The 18,344-nt window shown below is 40.3% G+C and overlaps 1 protein-coding gene across 1 annotated transcript in view; it reads left to right on the top strand.

The window, feature by feature from the left end:
• Positions 1 to 18,344, top strand: part of LOC139712852 (hatching enzyme 1.2-like) — a gene marked incomplete at its 5' end in the record, with an annotated part of 38,459 nt that overhangs the window by 5,258 nt on the left and 14,857 nt on the right. The window contains one exon of the mRNA XM_071624638.1: positions 15,726 to 15,785. Coding sequence (XP_071480739.1) covers positions 15,726 to 15,785 — 60 coding nt within the window. The remainder of the gene's footprint in view (positions 1 to 15,725; positions 15,786 to 18,344) is intronic.

The following is an 18,344-nucleotide window of genomic DNA, read 5'->3' as shown; positions in this document are numbered from 1 at the left end:
TACACTGGGGAGGATTTTTTTTTAAATGTGCCAGATTTACTGAATATTATTTCAACAACGTAAGTTCCACATGTTGGGTTACCGTAAATAAAAGTGTTTAGTTTTGAGTAAACAAACGTATTTGCTCAAACGATATGATGTGTAGACGCGTAGAGACTAATTAATATCAAAGGGCGATTTTCGGAGTACGTTTTGTAAGATACTGCAATATCCTTCGCTATCCCAAAGAGCACTTGCTGTATTTTTTTTTCAGTGATACTGTTTGCGAATTCTGAGATGTGGATTTATTTTACCCAAACAAGCAAATTTATGTGAAGTGAGCTAACAGGATGCGGGGGGGGGGGGGGGATTGAAATCGAGACATTCATCAAGCACCTCAAAGGAAAACTCCGGAGGATTTTCAGACTTTTATAACATTATTGGTTTCTCTGATCAAGGACCACAATTAATTCCGCAAATCTAAACGTGGAGCTGTCGATTTATGTACGGCATGATGTGAAATTATGAAAATCCCCTTTAAACCGTCATGTGAAGTTTTGATAACCAAGTATACCATTAATAATTTACCTACTTTCACAGATTGAAAATAGGTGAAGGAAACTGATGCCAGCTATTCCTCACATCACAACACTGTCGTGACGTTTCATACGAGACATTGACTGAAGAATAACCTCTTGGTCGGCGTTGCAAAAGACATAGAGAAAGGAGAAAAGGGGGGAAATACGAATATATCGTGATGCATATCTTGCGGTCATTGCACCTATTGTGTCGCATAACACCTAATAAAGCAACTTTTTTTTTTCTTTTCAGGCAGGTCGCAAAGAGGACATGATTTAAACACCTATGAACCTCCTTTCCTCTCCCCCCCCCCCCCTACCTAAGGTTACGGAACCCTCGTCATTGGGGACTAGAGTCCCTTCCACATTTTCCTCTGGCGGATGAACAAGTTCGAAGAGCGTCTTGTTTTCACGTTCAAATTGGGAGTATCTCCGATACGCGCTTGGAATAGACTTTCCAAAAATACCCGACGCTCCTTCCTCTGCAAAATGAGCGATGTTGGACATAGTGTACCCCAGCCTGCCATACTGGAAGGCAGCAAGGAGACGCGTGGTGAAGTGAGGAGATCGACAAGGGGGTGCAACTCTTTAACCGTTAAAGGGATGGGCGTATAGTTTCGGTTGAGATGGGGGATTCAGGTTTTAACTTTTTTTTTGCGAGATAATTAAAAACCGCTTATGAAATTTGAAAGAACATACAATTCAAAGAGGAACTCAAAGTTTATTTGATGAAAACTAGTTTTCAAAATGGCTGAGGTATCAAAATATAAAGAATAAAGTGGTCCTGATAAAAGGTGAGCCCCATCTTTAATTAGGACCTCGGTTTTATTTTGTTTTGTTTTTTGATATCTCTGCTATTTCAAAACCAGGGTCATCAGTTAAACTCCGAATTCCTCTTAGAAATGTGTGCTCTTTAATATGTCATAAGAAGTTTCTCATTATCTCATAAAAAAGTCCAAAACCTGAAGCCCCATCTCAACCAAAACTATACCATCCTTTTAAGATTTAACAGATTGAACAGGGTTGTAGGCCTATCTCGTTTGACTGCGTTTAACATACGGACGTACGAGAAAAAATAAGGACAAAAAGAAGAAGGACAAAGGAGACCCAGGTTGGGGGGGGGATTAGTTTCGGTTTCAATTTATTTCATTTGTCTACTTGTAGAAATAATTTAAAAACAATTTGATCATGAAAATGACAAAATCAGAGACATCTAATCTTACTCATAACATATAATATATTATTATAGACATAGACAGGTACATGCAAGAAATAAACATTTTCGAGATTATATCAACTGATCAAGGTACAAGTGGAGAAGACCATCATCAATAAGCAGTGCAGTATACTTGACTGGGATGACGGAACTGATGAAAGGGGAAGAAAGAGAAGTATAGGCAGTGACCAAAATCTAATTACGAGGGTTGGAGAGGGAAAAAAAAAAGGAAAGAAGAAAACAAACGAGCTTCAGTAATGATGAAATTGCATGAAGAATGAAAAGATGGAGGAAGAGGAGAAAGTAATGTAAAAAAAAACACACAAAACAAAGAACACACCAATATTCCGTTAAGAGTTCGTGCGTTAAATGACCCGCTAGCATATATATACTGTAGCTCCATGGTATGCATAAGTATCTATACTGTAATAACCACAGTAAAACCAGACCTTTCCCTCAAACGTAATATTCTTTTATGATGGTTTTCAAAGGTTGTAACAACTTTATTACAACTATCGTCGTTGAATGGGTGTCTGCATTCGAGGCAGAAGATCTGATCTCCTGACAAGCTCCGATTAAGATATTGAATGCGCCGAGTCTTGTCAGGTCCAAGTGGGACCAGAAGCTTCACATGACACCATCTTTCCTTTTCACAGGAAGAGCGAAGGAAGAGTCTAATCTTGTGTCGACTTGCGTGAACCTCGTGGTGGCCGAAATTATTTTGGTTGAGCTATAAGTGTCAGTGAGAGTTTGCCTCAACAAGTCCTACTTCACGTTCAGAAATTGTGGGACCAATTTTGTGAGTGTCGTAGTGAACAGTTTTCTTTCTCGCTCGCAGCGTTTTGACATCGTTTATTTTGTTTATGTTTATGTGTCTGTGCATGGAGACGATCGCAGTACATCATATCCATGAAGTTGTAGTATGTGTGTGTATGTGTGTGTGTGTATGCTTGTATTGAAGAGGAGTAATCTGTATAATACAAATTACTCCTCCTCTAACGTGTGAAAGTATAAACACATGGAACGCTATGATAACTTTCAAATCACCATCACTGTATAAAAGACAACTTTATCAAAGCATGGACTCGTGAAATTGAATCCGATGGGGTAACGATAGGTCGTATCGACAGAAACGATAAACAATGTAAATGCAGTTTTGAAATCGGAGATAATTATGAAATACAAAAGCAATGACAAGAGTGTCCCTTTCCACAAAGACCAAAGACACTGACTTAATATCGTCCGCACGACAATGAGGTTGTGCAAAATGGAGAGGGGAGGGGTAGCCAAAGAGAGAGAGAGGGCGGGGGGGGGGGGGGCAGGGGTGGTGTGGGGAACATCCCCGTCATGAAAGCACGAAGCGGTAATCGACAGGTGCTTGAAGTGTACGATAACGATTTGGTTAATTTCCTCAGCGTATGCATGGCCCAATCTATGTGATTATCTGTGTAGATAGCGTTGAAGTCAGACGTCCGTCTTCTCTTGACATGAACGATGTTGATGTGGATTGCGAGATCTCGCCAACTGTTCTTCGTGATATCCCCTTACTTCGTGATCCCTGGTGGTTCGATGTACTTTGTGGAATTTGTTCCAAGCAGATACATAAAAAACGCCAAACAAAATTAGAAGTCATACGAAGCAACGTATGGACAAATCAAATACCCAAATTATATGTTTTATTTTAATATTTGAAATACTAAGTGACGTCTTCTCGCGCTGGTAAAAGCAGCCGTTGCCAACTCATCTGTGTGCAACAAAAACGCACCCCCCCCCCACACACACACATACACACACAAAATGCGATTACATACTCTCTATAAAAAAAAAATCGAGTGAAAATATTCACTCTTAAAGGAGTGAATACAAATAAGAGTGAAATTAGAGTGAAATTAGAGTGAAATTTAAGTGAAAATGTTCATTTTCACTCGTTTTGGAGTGACCTCAGGGATCACTCGAAGATTTTGGAGTGATCCCTGAGGTCACTCTAAAAACGAGTGAAAATTAACATTTTCACTCAAAATTCACTCCAAATTCACTCTAAATTCACTCTTTTTTTTGTATTCACTTCTTTAAGAGTGAATATTTTCACTCGATCTTTTTTAGAGAGTAAGGCATGGATACGTACATGGGAACCACATGACAGAGTTGAAGGTCGCACAGCTTTCGGAACAACCAGCGAACTGCTTCAAAAAGAAATATTTCACAAGGATTGATCAAGTGCATTGTTCTGCAAGGATCAACTAATTAAAAGACGGTGCGGTGTTTTACAATGATGTAGGTCTGTTCATGCTTTGTCTATTTCGCTTGTGGTTTCTTCTTGCAGATTTTCTTCTAGAGTAGGTCAGCCTGCAACAAGTAGTTAACAAAGAGAAGAGAGGTAGATAAAAGAATTGGAGGAACAATTCAGAAGGAAAGAAGAAGAAGAAGAAGAAGAAGAAGAAGAAGATTTTTTTCTACTCTTGGATATGTAATTATGGAGAGTGGGTGCAAGGAAATGTGCACAATTGTCGCTTTCCGCTCCACTGAACAGCTCATAGTGGTGCTTGCGTGACAGTAATGTGCAAATTTGAGATCTCAATCAAGTTTCTTCCTTCGTCTTTTTATATGTTCGAAAACTGCACACGCGAGAGATATTATTGACATGATTGAGGAACCACGTGAATGTCAATGCGACTTGGCGATTGAAAGCGGATATTTGTCAGTATAATGGCAAGTGTATGGTGCGAAGTGAGTGGCTCTTGTCGCGTCAAACGACCCCGTTAAATAGAAGCGACCTCCCAGGCCGATTTCCTTCGAGTGTGGGGACTCGCCAGGAAAGGAGGTTTTACTATTGTGTATAGATTTCGAGCCAAAACTAAAACAAAGGGCGTCATCATTGATGTCATCATGTGGCGGCATCGCAGACGCTTCATTCATGAGGGAATCCTACTCTTTTAAAGAAATGTTTTATTTTGTTTTTCAAGTAAAGTCACGCAAACACAACAGTCAAAGTATTTTCTCGTTAGCAAAATTTGTAATGAAAGTACGATGAGGGATTTCGTCATCCCCTCACAACTCTCCTATTGGTTTAGATATCGGTCACAATGATTGTGACGTCGCCCGCTTTATGCTATTCTCAACTGTGTTTGTTTGTTTGTTTGTGTGTGTGTGTATGTGTGTGTGTATGTGTGTGTAAGTGCGTGTGTAAGTGTGTGTGCGTGCGTGCATTATGTCTAGTCTTACTTTGTTATCATTTACGACTTCTTTGGACTGTCATTTTAAAATGCTACACGATAGTTTTCCACTCAACGTGCGGGTATGATTATGTATGCTTGAGAGTGGATGTGAATGTGTGAATAGTTTGGGTGTAAATTTATAGAAATTAATGCATAATGTGGGTGTATGCGTGTACGCTTGTATACGAATCATTTGTCGTTTTAGCAAATACAATGTACCCTGCATGTGTTTGCGTATTTTATTCCTGTTCCTTGAGATCCTTGTGGAGAAGAACTGAGATTTTGGTTTTGAGGGGGTTGACTTTCATCATTCGTCATGCTCGCTGAAGAATGTGAATTGAGATCCGTGATAGCAGCATAAGTTAAATTAATGTTATAACCTTTGACACCACTGCTACTCCCCCCCCCCCCCCGGTTTCCTCTGTCATTTTGGCAGTCTGTGCACTCACCTCATGGTAAGAACCATTCTTTGGGGCAGGGTGTTGTAAGAGCACACTTTTCTCCTTGCAGGAGCTCCCCCAGGTGGAGAGAAAGTTCATAATCTAGCCGAGATCTAAAGCCATGTCAAACCTCTTCTCTCACGGAATATCCTTTTCTGCTCGGATCTCGCAGGGAAAAGCGGATAGGAGACAACATCAGTAAGCGAAACATGACGCATGGTAGACATTACGATATCTCTAGCCTCTCTCCCAGCGGCGCGGCGAAGCAGGAATGCACTTACCTGGTGGGCTGATGTGAGATGGATGGATGGAATGGCAACTCCAGTTGGCTGGGATTGTGGCCAGTAATATCTGGTGATGGTGTCTCAAACTAGACGAACATTTTCCGAATTTTCTCAGCAGTCAGCTGGCAGTGTAGGTGGTTTACCGGGGGATGACAATGCCAGGAAATGCTGGAAGAAATTATATTAAGATCAAATATAGATAAACCTGGGATGTGTTTCTGATTTCCATCACACATTTACACTCCCACGTTCTCTGCCAAGAGTAAATCCAGGGTTAAGTCAATTCATCAACCCCTGGCAATATTCCTTTCTTGGCATCTACTCAAATTGGGTGGGGAAAAATATGCATTCTATTCAAGGCGATAATGCGAATCGCGGGACTCCTCCATTCTTTGGCTCAGTAGCGTGCCCTTGACCGAAGTTGATTTGTTTTCTTCTTCTTCAAATGATGTACATGTACTAGTTATGTCCTATAATAGAAAGATTAAATGTAAGAAACAACTGATAGCCATCATGGCCATTGTCACTGTGTATATTTTAATGGTAGGCCCAAATCAGAAGAATCTTCTGTTTGAATAGGTCCACATAGGGCCTGCATAATGACGCACGTGTTTTCTGTACACAGATTAGCAATGAGTCAACACAATATTTTTCCAGTGTCTATAGAATGATAAAACCATAAGCCTTGTTGATGCAAAATTAATTTAGGCGGTAAGGGGATGGTAATGGTAACATTAGAATTTCGGTCAGGACTTTGTGTATGGCCAGTGAATACGTACCTTAAGGCACATTTGTCTTACGGGAGAGAAAAGCAGATCGCGACATTGATCTCATAAGTTTACACATGATTATTACATGAAAAGATACAACAGCATTCTACTGGCATTAATGCTGTAGGCCCTATTATCAAATTGTCTTGTACACAAACTATATAGTTGCCCACGTTGTAAATACAAAGTTAAAACATAGTAATCATCCATCCCCATAGATATAAGAAAAACGTTATGTGTCGTTAACGATGTATCGACATTGAAGCAAAAGAGAGAGAAATAAAAAAAAAAAACTCTCCCTCTCGATCTGCCCCCTCTCGATCGTCTCTCTCCCTCTTCTGCTCTTGCCACTTGTCTGTGATTCAAATGACATTACATTTGTGATATCAGACAGAACTGCAAAATCATGACCAAAACTCAAGGTTAAACTGCTGCACGAGGCTGGCTCCTTAGGGGACTATTCTAACATTCACATCTCCGTGGGTATATTATGTTTCATGTAGTTTGCACGTGTCTTTTTGGCTCATTCAATGCATAACAAAACAGACAATGAACATGCAATCAATCAGCCAGTTCACCTATCCACCTGTCTGTTACTCAATAATTCAATCACTAAGCGGCCCATCAGAGATACGCAAAGGCAAACATATGAGTTTATACTTGAATCGCTTAAAGTGCAACTCCATTCCGTGTTCAATTCCAATCTTTAGTTACAGAAGGAAAGTATACGATGAGAATGATAATGACTTCATAAAAACATTGCAAGAAGTTACAAGTTAAACAAAATTGAGAGTTTCGCATGATTTATTAAAAAGTAACCGGTCGCGTCCAAATGATGTGCACATTAGATGAAGCAATCATAGTGTTGTCAATTTAAACTCTCCCATTGGCTGGCTTGGTTTGTACCCGAAGAAATTAAAACAAAATGATGATTTAGATTATGATGGAACAGGTAAAATTACCATCCCCCTCCCCCGAAATCTTTGCCGCTCTGTCATTGCAACTTCGATACTAGTAATCTGCTAAAGATGCTAGTAATCTTATTTTGCTGTTAACTTAGGGAAAAAGAAAAAAAAAACAGAGTGCAAGTTTCTCCGCTGAGAAATGGGTCATCTGTTAGCTGATGACGTCATCAACTCATTTACTCTGAATAATAGAATTGCAACAGCTTTGACTGATTCGTACGGGGTTTTTGTGTTCATTTTTCGATTCTAAATGAGACTTCGAGTTTTCCGTTTTTGGGGGTTTACTTTACGATGTAAAAAAAAAATGTGATACTGAACAGTGAAGGCTCCCTTGAAGTTACCGAATGCCGTCAATTACTACGGGAGTGTGGGAGTGACTGCTAGAACCAGTTTATCATGTGTCTGTAATGATGTGTGTGTTTTTGTTTTGTTTTGTTTTGTAACATTCTGTGTCGATTTTTTTCTCTCTCAAGCTTGCAAATACGCTTAGCAGGTGTATCAATAGAGAGTTCAGACGTTGTGAGTTTCCCGTGATGTGAAATGCCAGTCATTCTGATTGTATAAGCAGAGCAAATGTGAGGGTGTGGAGGAGGGGGGGGGGGGGGAGTTGGGAGTGATTGGGAGAGAGAGAAAGTCATTGCCAACAGTGATTGCATTACCAGCTCCGTCGTTTGTGTAGCGTCCTTGTCTCTTTTTATTTCATCCAATCGAGTTGTGAATGATGACATACAATTGACAGCAGACAAAGCTATAGAGAGGCAGGAGAGGCGATATCTTCATCACATCATCAGCTGATAAAGGGGAAAGTTGTTGAGGGCTGAAATTTGTTGGATAAGAGTCAGTTGTCGGTTTTACCCTGTTTCTGCTGCTGTTGTCTTTCCCTCTCTAAAATTCAGTAACTTATAGAAATGATAATTACAGCGATGCACGAATCGCTGACAATAGTAAAGGGACATTTTCTAAACTCAAATGTGGGTGCAGATTGTGCAGAAAAAAAAATCGTATCGAACACAATGACGAAGTTTGACAAAAATTTGAACAAGCCTTCCGAATGAATTTTCAACTCAAAGCTGTAGTTATCTTAAACTCCACGTGCCGTCTTCAGAGGAATGGAAGGCTACAACTAACCATGATATCTTGTTAGTGCCATGATATAAAGGAAAATTTCCTCCATCCTCACTTATATAATGAGTCTAATATTTCTGCATTCATTGAATGCACATAATTGCTGAGTTAATTTCCTTTTTAAGACGATAGGGTTTATCTTTGCACGGAAAAATCCGCCGATAACGCAAAAGCATATTAGTTCTCAAGTCCCAATCTTAAATTAGAAAACAGTTCGTGGTGACGGTGTTTAATTTGTTCTTGTTTCGCCTTTGAATTTATATTTCGTAACTCAGCTATCATAATGCGACACTTGACTTATTCACACTGTTATAATCAGCTGAAATGAGAATTGACGGTAGCCCAGTTGGGTGCTGTTCAGAGGTAGAAGTTTAAGTTTGCTCGGGATACACTCTGCAAATTTAGCTGGAGACTGAATACACGTAAAGTCACCAAAACCAAACACAACATGCTTCCCCACATTGTCGGAGAACATATTGATATTGGTTCCTATGTATCAGGGCGAAGTGATACCTTGACGTACCAATGTCAATAATGGTGGTTATGTGTATATAGGTACAACGCCATTGTCACGCAGAGTGTAAAACGAAATAACACAATTGTCCCCCTCCCCCATGCTTCCGGTGATCGCTCGCTATCTTCTCCTCTTTTTTTTAACCATTTTTTTCACACGTGGCCTGCGGCATGCACACATGCAAACCGCAAAATAACGTCATTGTAGCAGAGCAAATACGTTGTAAATTGTGATATAATTGTACTCATACATTTTTTTTCCTAAAATTTATGAGGTCATTGTAATTGTCCAGACGAAGGAGCTAAGAATACCGTTCGAAAGCCGACAACTGTGATTACACATCACCTCAAGTAGAGTAATGCCATTATTCGTGTCAGTATTCATTAATGATGGAAGGCAACCGCATTATAGACCCGCATATATTATTTCAGACAGAAATAAGATGAAGAAGAAAAAGCACATTATGTATTAAAATACGCACACTCACACAGACACACCGCGTGCCCACACGCACACCCTCTCGCAAAAACACACAGCCGCCTGGCTGTAACATTGTCGCGGGGGTCTGCATCTGCTATTGGCAGGTATGCAAAATTAATGTCAATGGCTGACAGGATGTACGCGATTCTACTGAACTTTCAGATCCCTGGACTTTCCACTTCAATTTCAATTCAGCTTTTCTCTATGTCCATCTAATAAAAGTTAAAAAAGTTAATACATGATACAAAGGAGAGAAATCATTTATTGTTTGACAGTATGTAATTGTTAAGTACAATTCATAAAGTGTGATACAAAAACTATGTACGAATGAATGACTTCAATATGCCTAACTGAAAGCACCGTTTGAGTGCGTGTATGTGATCTATCATATACTTCAATAAAGAGAAAATGAAATACTTTCTTTCAGGACTCAGCGAAATTCCTTGCAGTCGTAAGTGTGCTCGCGGTTGAAGCTTATCAAGCGTGTAGCAAGGCATCTCCGCTACATGATATCAAACTACCAGGAGCAACGACCCTGCGTATTACTGATGAATATTTTCCGAACTTTGCTGTCACAGTATGTTCAAGAACTCGATCTCGTGTTCATCCGGGACCGCCTCTAAAAGGCTTCGGATCTCTTCAGTCGAAATTGCGATCGCTGTGGATCCTGTCAGCTGCAGGCGGCAGTGCGCAAGTAGGCCTACACACCGGTCAACTTTGAGTGACCTTTGACTGACTTTAATCCACCCAGATCGTTGTCCTGGGATATTGACCTCGCCCAAGGAAAGTCGATTTGGACAGGCTGAGAGCTGAATCTCCCACGAGTTCATGCTTTCAGGCCGTATCATCGTTATGTACATTGATTTATCTCTTCGCTTGCTGGAGAGCAGTTGGAGACAGGGTCAAATGGGAGGAGATGAGTGGTGGACGGGAGATGTTCTCGAATACTAGTATACTATAGAAGCAGGTTGTAACAGATTATCAAAATATTGATATATTAATTTATTTGATTTCTATTTTGCTTTCCTCCGATAGACAAATCATGTAAAATACTTAAAGACGTAAGATTATGTCTGAATAGACAAAATACATATTCATTTCAAGAATACTATGCCCGAAGTGCACGTTTAAATCAGAAAGCTCGTGAGATGTAGGCGTAGCCTATATTGAGTGGCAGAAAGCAAGCGAAATGCAGTGAGAACAGTGAGCGCCGACTTTCGTCACACCTCCCTGGTTCAGCGTAACAATGTACAAATATAACCACTTGCATAACGCCTTTGTTTACATATCCGGCTGATGTCCCTCAAGATAATGTCACTACTATACTTCCTGTTTTAATCTCCTATTGGCTGGAATACTTCCAAAGTTTTTGTGGTAAGATGATGAAGAATCAATCACAAAGAGCTTTTTATTTCACTGCTGAGCGCGCATGCAGTTCGGCTGTGGATATGACACATATTTTTCACAAATCCCACTCCTACCTTCAGTCAGAAATTGGCAAATATTCAAAAAAGGTTTGTGGGAAATCACTGCATGGACCACCTGTAATATTTGCAGAGGTGTGGTCCCGTGGTTGGTTGTATGCTTGACTAGTCATCGGTCGATCGTCACTGCACTTGTCCCTGGATCGAGTTTGGCCATGACTTTGGTTCCATGCATGGACGCGACGACTGTCCTCAGTGAGGCTCTTCTCTCCATCCCACCCTCCCCCCCCCCCCCTCTCTCCCTCTACTCTCTTTCCTTCTCCATTTCTGTCTCTTCTCCGGTGTCTTCCAAGTAGATACCAGGGAGGTGGAAGTTCTCTCTTCCACCTCCCTGATTATACTGGAGCCTGCAAACGCTTAAAAAATTCAAGGAAACTCGAACTTCCGGGCAAGAATGAATCACTTCGTTGCAACATGGATTTGTTGTATCAGTTGTCAATATCAGGAGAGACCATTGTAGGTCACGAGAGCAAAAACAGATTGAATACATACACAAATAGTTTAGTAGTGGGAATTGTCATGACGGTCAGCTTGCAACGTAGGCTTTGGGTGAGGTTAATGTGTATAACGTGGAGGCTCGCCAGATGTCCAGGCCTATTTTCAAGATAATGTATAGGCCTACATCCGTACTCTACATTTACCAGAGGCAATGTGACATGTCGAGCGTTCTTGTCGTACCTGTTCATGACAGTGTTTATCTTGATAAGTAGATAGTTTTGCCCCTCTGCCCATAGTCTTCCCAGGCTCCTACCTCCCCTGTCTTCCTCTTCATTCTCCTTCGTCACAATTTCTTTCTTTACCTCGCTTGGTTGGGAGTTCTTTGAATCGATGACTATCACTCGAAAGCAATTACTGCTTGTCGAAACCCACGTGGAAGTGAAGGAAATTGGCGTAAGTGCATTCATTACGAGTTTGATTCCACGCGGGTGTCTCTGCGCTGACGAGGGCGGGGACTAGTAGTCCGGTGAGATTTGTATGCATGTGGCGAGCAAAATCTCCATCAATATCTCGACTCGGGCGATGACACTCAAGAGAAAGTTCAAACTCGGGATGGCCTTCTATGGGTCCACAGCAATCGCGTGCTGCGTTCTGCCTCACCTTCTGCGGTTCCTCGCAGAAGACCAGACATCCCTCATCCATTGCTATTATCTGTCTTTGCTCGATCATGGGCCTGGCTAGATTATGGTGAGATTCCACCTAATTACGAATAGAGTAGAAACCAACCAACCAACCAACCAACCAACAAACAAACAAACAAACAAACAAACAAACAAACAAACAAACAACCAACCAAACAAAAACAAAAGACAATAAGAACATAGAGAGAACAATAGCATTCAAAATCGTGTGTCCCTTGTGTCAATCGACACGTTAGCACCCGGCCAGGGGAATTCACGAGTTTCAACAGTACTTACACTTCTCATCCGTTTCTTGTCAACTCACTTTTTTATCACATATTCAATGATATTCTTTCATTTCTTTCTCTGTTTCATCATTTTCGCTCGGTTTCATCAGAATGACCGGTGAAGTCATGCTGGCTCGAATATACGCACCATTCAACGCCAGGTTGGGATATAATTCTTCTGTAACTAAGCCATTGCCGCGCCGCCAAGGACAAGATTTCGCCAAAAGTGTGACACTGGAAGGCCAATGTTAGATTTTACGCGTCAACAGAAAATATTTTCTCTCCCCCCGGTGCTATTTTCATACCGCAAACATTATAAGTAGACCACGTCCCTCGCCGAAGCTGAATGATATCACACCTGCCGGTCCTTGACCGACTCGCACATCTCGTACGAAGAATAACGCTGCATGCCTGCAGTATTCTTCGAGATCCCTATTCTGTCTTTGCCACTTCCTCTTGCCCCCCCCCCCCCCCCTCCTTTTTTTTTTCTTACTTTTTTTTTTCTGTGTGTCCGTATGTGTTACGAGACAAGTTGTATATTCGCTTTCAGGAGGGCCTGTTCAACTGTCATCTCTGTTCTCGCCTCCTCTGTACGTTAATAGTTTAAGGCATACTGATGGAATGTTGTTATAAACTTCCCACCGCCAACCCAGTGCTCTGTGAATTTACTCTTTTAGATGAAAATATCATACTTAATTGTTCCGCCTCCTACTTTTAACATTTGCTATCAAAGCCAGCGTGACAATAATCTCGTAACATTGCCTTTTAAAGCGAAATGTTCAGAGGAACCCCCTATTTTATTCTTCTGGACTGTGTTTTTCATTTGTACAAGAACCTTGTGGGTGAAGTATCGTAAAATGTTAAAGTGTAATTACACTCCCTCTTAAAGTTGATTGCGTCCTCCATAGTATCTCCCTATCATTCCTTCCATGCTTTATATCCTTTCCTATAAGAGAACTGCCTCGTGTTTGTGTGTCTCTGTGTGTGTGTGTGTGTTTATGTGTGTGCATGTTGTCTTCCTTTTTCTTTCTTTCTTTTTTTAGGCAATCGGCCTTTGTTTTGTTTGTTAAAAGATTATTGATATGGTTCATGAAGGGACTGCCAATCTCAAGCTCTGCTCATCAGAAGTACCCTCCATTTCCAACTACTTTGTTTTGATACAGTTATAAAAGTCACAGTACTATAGTTGTATTTCCGTTCATATAAGTAGTTTCCTTTATCATAATGTTACACTGACTTTGTATAACTATATTAATGTTACACTGTAAGTGTATTTTTGTCGGAAACAATATAAGTGAAATGAAATGAAATAAATAAACAATTAGGCCAGCAACTGGATAAAAGTTGTATGAATCTGATATGGAAGAAGAAAGTTGTTAGGCATTTTGCATAAGTACTGAGAAGTGAGTATGCGCCTACCGAAATCATGCACTGTGGATGCGGTGATAGTGTCATTGCATGCCTTATATCCATTCACCTAAACACAAACCATCTTTTACAGCGTTCTGAATTGGCGCGCAATCAAAGAGTTCCGTTCTTCGCTTCGTCATTTTGTTGTTTTGCTGTAACCTAGTAATCATGATATGTCTGTCGAGTGAAAGTGATGCAGGTGCTAATTTTTTTTTTTTTACCAAAATGACGATGGGAGGGTGTTAGTGCCATCATCACCCAGCTTCTTTGTAAGTGGTTGCGACCAATACAATCGAAATACGCCATGTGGAACTAAAATCCTAAAACTTTTTGAACATGTGACTGATTCTTGTAAAACTACACTGTGATTCTTATCTGTTGATTTCACTCTCATTACCTAAGTCATGTTTTACATTTGGTGTGGAAGTGCACTGTACATTGGGAAAGAGCGAGACGTACGAAAACCACAGTCGTTTCCCATAGTTCATGAAGATGCAATTGGATTGAATTGAATTGAATTGAATTGAATTGAATTGAATTGAATCGATTTGATTTGATTTGAATTGATTTGATTTGATTTGAATTGAACTGAATGGAATTAATTGAATTAAATTGAACTGAACTGGATTGAAATGAAACCAGCTGAACTAAAATGATTTAAATATATTTTGATTTAATGCAGCCCAACTGATTCAATACGAATTGAATCTGACTAAAACAGGAATATGGATAGGCCCTATGTTTTTCATTTCAGGCAGGGTGGTCTCTCAGTGTTTCCGTTGTTGAGTCCAAACGTAAAATATGAATGTATGAATGTGTACAAACGGAAGAAGCACAGTCTAGGAAGAACTTCCTTAGCAGCTCTCCACCCCTTTTCACGTCAAATTCATACACCACATGAATGATATCACGCAGGCCGTCTTTACCCAGGGTATAACCTCTAGCTCTGCCCTGCCATTGTCGTAAAAAATTGAATGAGTTACAGTATTGAAAGAATGAGCACATTATCTCCCGAATGATAAATGGACTTGTTACCTTCGAGTACTATTTGAATGCCCCGCCCTTCCTGCAACGGGGTTGTCAAGATGAGTTCTATAGCGGAAAATCTCGCTCACACAAATTATTGAACTACTGCCATACACTGTTCGATACCGATGAGATGGCGCTGCTCCGCCTACTGAAAGAGCTTCCCAGCAGCACCGCGACAAAACTTGATGATACCAACGCACTTTTTTGAGTGCCATGTTTCTCTTCCGTCATATGTTTAAAGGGATGGTATAGTATTGATTTGACGTTGAGGATTCAGCTTTCGGTACATAGATACCCCTTAACGAAATGTTAAAGAGCTTATAATTCTAAGAGGAATTCAAAGCTTACTTGATAAAAATCGGGTTTGAAATAGCTGAGACATCCAAAAACAAAGGAAAACAAAGCCACTCTAATAAAATGTTGGTCCCACCCTTCAATAGAATCCCTTTGTTTTGGATATCTCAGCTATTTCAAAACCAATTTTCGTCGCATAAACTTTGAATTCCTCTCAGAATGATATGCTCTTTCATATTTCACATGAGATGTCTTACAATGTATCTAAAACAACAACAACAACATTACTGTCATCAAAAGAAGTCGGAAATCTGAAGCCCCATCTTAATCAAAACTGTATCATCCCTTTAAGATTCTAAAAGGGATCCGCAACACACATACGTCGCGAACACCTTCAAATTATTGTCCATGAAGTCCCTCCAGTACATGCCATCATAATGAAAATCAGCGCATGATATTATTATGATTATTGAGCGTCATATCTGTAGAGCAGATATCAAATAAATTGTTTTATGTGTTCTCAATTCATTCGTGCAGTGGAGGCCGTTCTTGAAGGAATGATGGATATCTTGTTTGAAAACCAAGACTACGACAGAGGTGAGTTTAAAATTATTATAATCGTCATCTTTGCAAGGCTAACAACATTCTCTGTTTCTGGTATAACATGGTTACGGTGTATCCTTCTGTCATTCTTACTCCTCTTTAGTACTAATTTCTCTCTTTTATGGCCGGGGTTAAGGTGACAACAATTCAATGGTCTTTGCACTGATGATATCAATGAATGTATACCGTTTGGCAGGAAATGCAGGAATTATTTAATCTATCAACAGAAGCATGACAAGGTTGCGAGGTATTGTTTCTGTAGTTGCATACTGCAATGAGATTATGAGAAGCTTACAGAAACACTAACTCATGAAACTGGTGCCAACTTAAGTAATACTCTTACCAGTCATAATAATGAATTAATACTAATGAAGGATTGAATTATAACGGTACTTCTAATACAGCTGATTAAGTTGTCAGACACACGTGTATTTTCAGCCTGACCGCAATGAGATGTTAATAAATAAATGAGACGTATCAGGAACATTGCCCCGAAGACGACTACTCTCGGTTAAATACTGGCTAGTGATAAGGTTAGAGTAAAGATTAGGGTTAGAGTTATGTTTAGGGTGAGGGGAAGAGTCTGGGGTCATTTTTTTTTTCAGGGGACAAACTGTCCTAGAACCATACATGTTTTATATGTGTGTGTGTGTGTGTGTGTGTGTGTGTGTGTGTGTATGTGTGTGTAATATAGTTGAACGCAGGTGCAATAATTCATGAAATGCGTGAAGGCATTTTTTTTTTCTTGAGAAAAAGTGATTGGGAACATAGCATTTTGACAATACTGTTCCAGACTGTTACCTTCCACGTAAATAAAATTATGATATCGCTAGTTATGAATGATGGAGCAAAGTGGGAGAAAAGAGAGGGTTTAGAGGAAAGGAGAAAAAGAGAAGGAGAGGGACGGATAGAGAAAGGGGAAGGGGAGGGAAAACGAGACCAAATTTTTATGGACTCTTTGACCAGGGAGGCTCCCTGCTTTGACTGAACGGAACCGTTCTCAGCTGCTCACTTATCGAGAGCCTTTGACCCGGATCTCGGGCGTGGCTTCCGGGCAAGTTATGTCTATCCGCCTCCCACTGTCGTGCTCGCTGATCGCGTCCTATGTCTGTGTTTCGAAAACTATTTCTCCCTGCAAGTTAAACATTGTGTCAGTGATCATAATGATAATAATAATAAGGTCTTATTTACCCGGGGTAGCCTCTTCAGTGTTGCCACTGCTCTACCAGAGGGCCCTGCTATTATTATTACCCTAGCGTTGCCAGGTACCCATTTATACACCTGGGTCGAGAGGGACATGGTGGGTGAAAACATCTTGTCCAAGGACGTAAGCACTGGGCGGGATTCGAACTCGGGTCCGCCGAACGGTAGTCGGGAGTCTTATCCATTATGCCACAGCGCCCCCATGACAACCCTCTAGAGCAACCCATAGAAATAACATCAGAAAGAAGCAAACCTATCCATGCTTTGTACGTGGTGTTGAAAAGGGATGGTTCAAATAGATGGCAGTATCAAGGCCTCCATAATTTTATAGGCAAATTTAATAATTAAACCAATTTGAACAAGTATGTTTGCATGTCACCGACAATAATCGTTGACGTCATGATTATGTTGAGTGAATACAAAGATATGTCATGGATGAACTGGCATATTTCAGGTTTGACATACACCATGCATAACCAAGTACGCAGCGACAAAGACGAAAATGTCACTGAAAACAATGTGAGGATAAACATGGAGTATGTGGTCGCCACCAACCATGAAGTCCATGTACAACCACGCCGTGTATCATATGGGTCATGCATTACCAAGGTAAATCATGGCCCCATCGCACACACATTTCAGAATATATTATTCAAAGTGTTGATCCTGATCTATTTAATTGGTGGTAGATAGAAACGTGACACTGATTGAGGAATATTCTGCAGAATTTTAATGAAGATCTGTTAAAGATTAGGGGCTATACTAAGCTACTGATACTACTACAACTACTACAACTAATAGTAATAATAATGATAATAATAATAATAACAGTCAAAATATTTATAATAATGGCAATCATCTTCTTCATTATCATCATCATCAGAAAACATCATTATCAACATCAGCATCATAATAATTATGGTCTTCTTTATCCAGGTAGCACCTTTAGTGTTGTTAACTATTGTATAGTTATATAGTTTTACTAGGTAGCCTACCCATTTACACACCTAAGTCGAGAGGGACATGATGGGTAAAAGAATCTTGTCCAAATACGTAAGCACTGGACTGGATTCAGACTTTTGCCCTTCGAGTGAAAGTCAGGGGTTTTATCCACTATGCCACAGCAATCTTTATTTCCAACTATCCACTCATTATACCGTGGTCATTCATTCGTGGTCTGCGAATACGAAGGCAATTTGGCTGACAGATGAATAGAATGACTGAGATTTCTGGAGACATTCAAAAGGTACACTCTAAGAAAATGTGGCTCAACTTTGCACCTTTCAGTCTGCCTGTACTGGTGTCACACACTGCGGACACCTTTACGGGTGCAAATTTGCACCTTTCAGA

This window comes from Diadema antillarum, unplaced genomic scaffold (genome assembly GCF_040938485.1).
Source record: "Diadema antillarum isolate AM-2024a unplaced genomic scaffold, OU_Dant_1.0 seq00001865_RagTag, whole genome shotgun sequence".
Lineage (NCBI taxonomy): Eukaryota > Metazoa > Echinodermata > Echinoidea > Diadematoida > Diadematidae > Diadema > Diadema antillarum.
The sequence above is the reverse complement of the archived record's forward strand: the minus strand, read 5'-3'. Positions and strand labels throughout refer to the sequence as shown.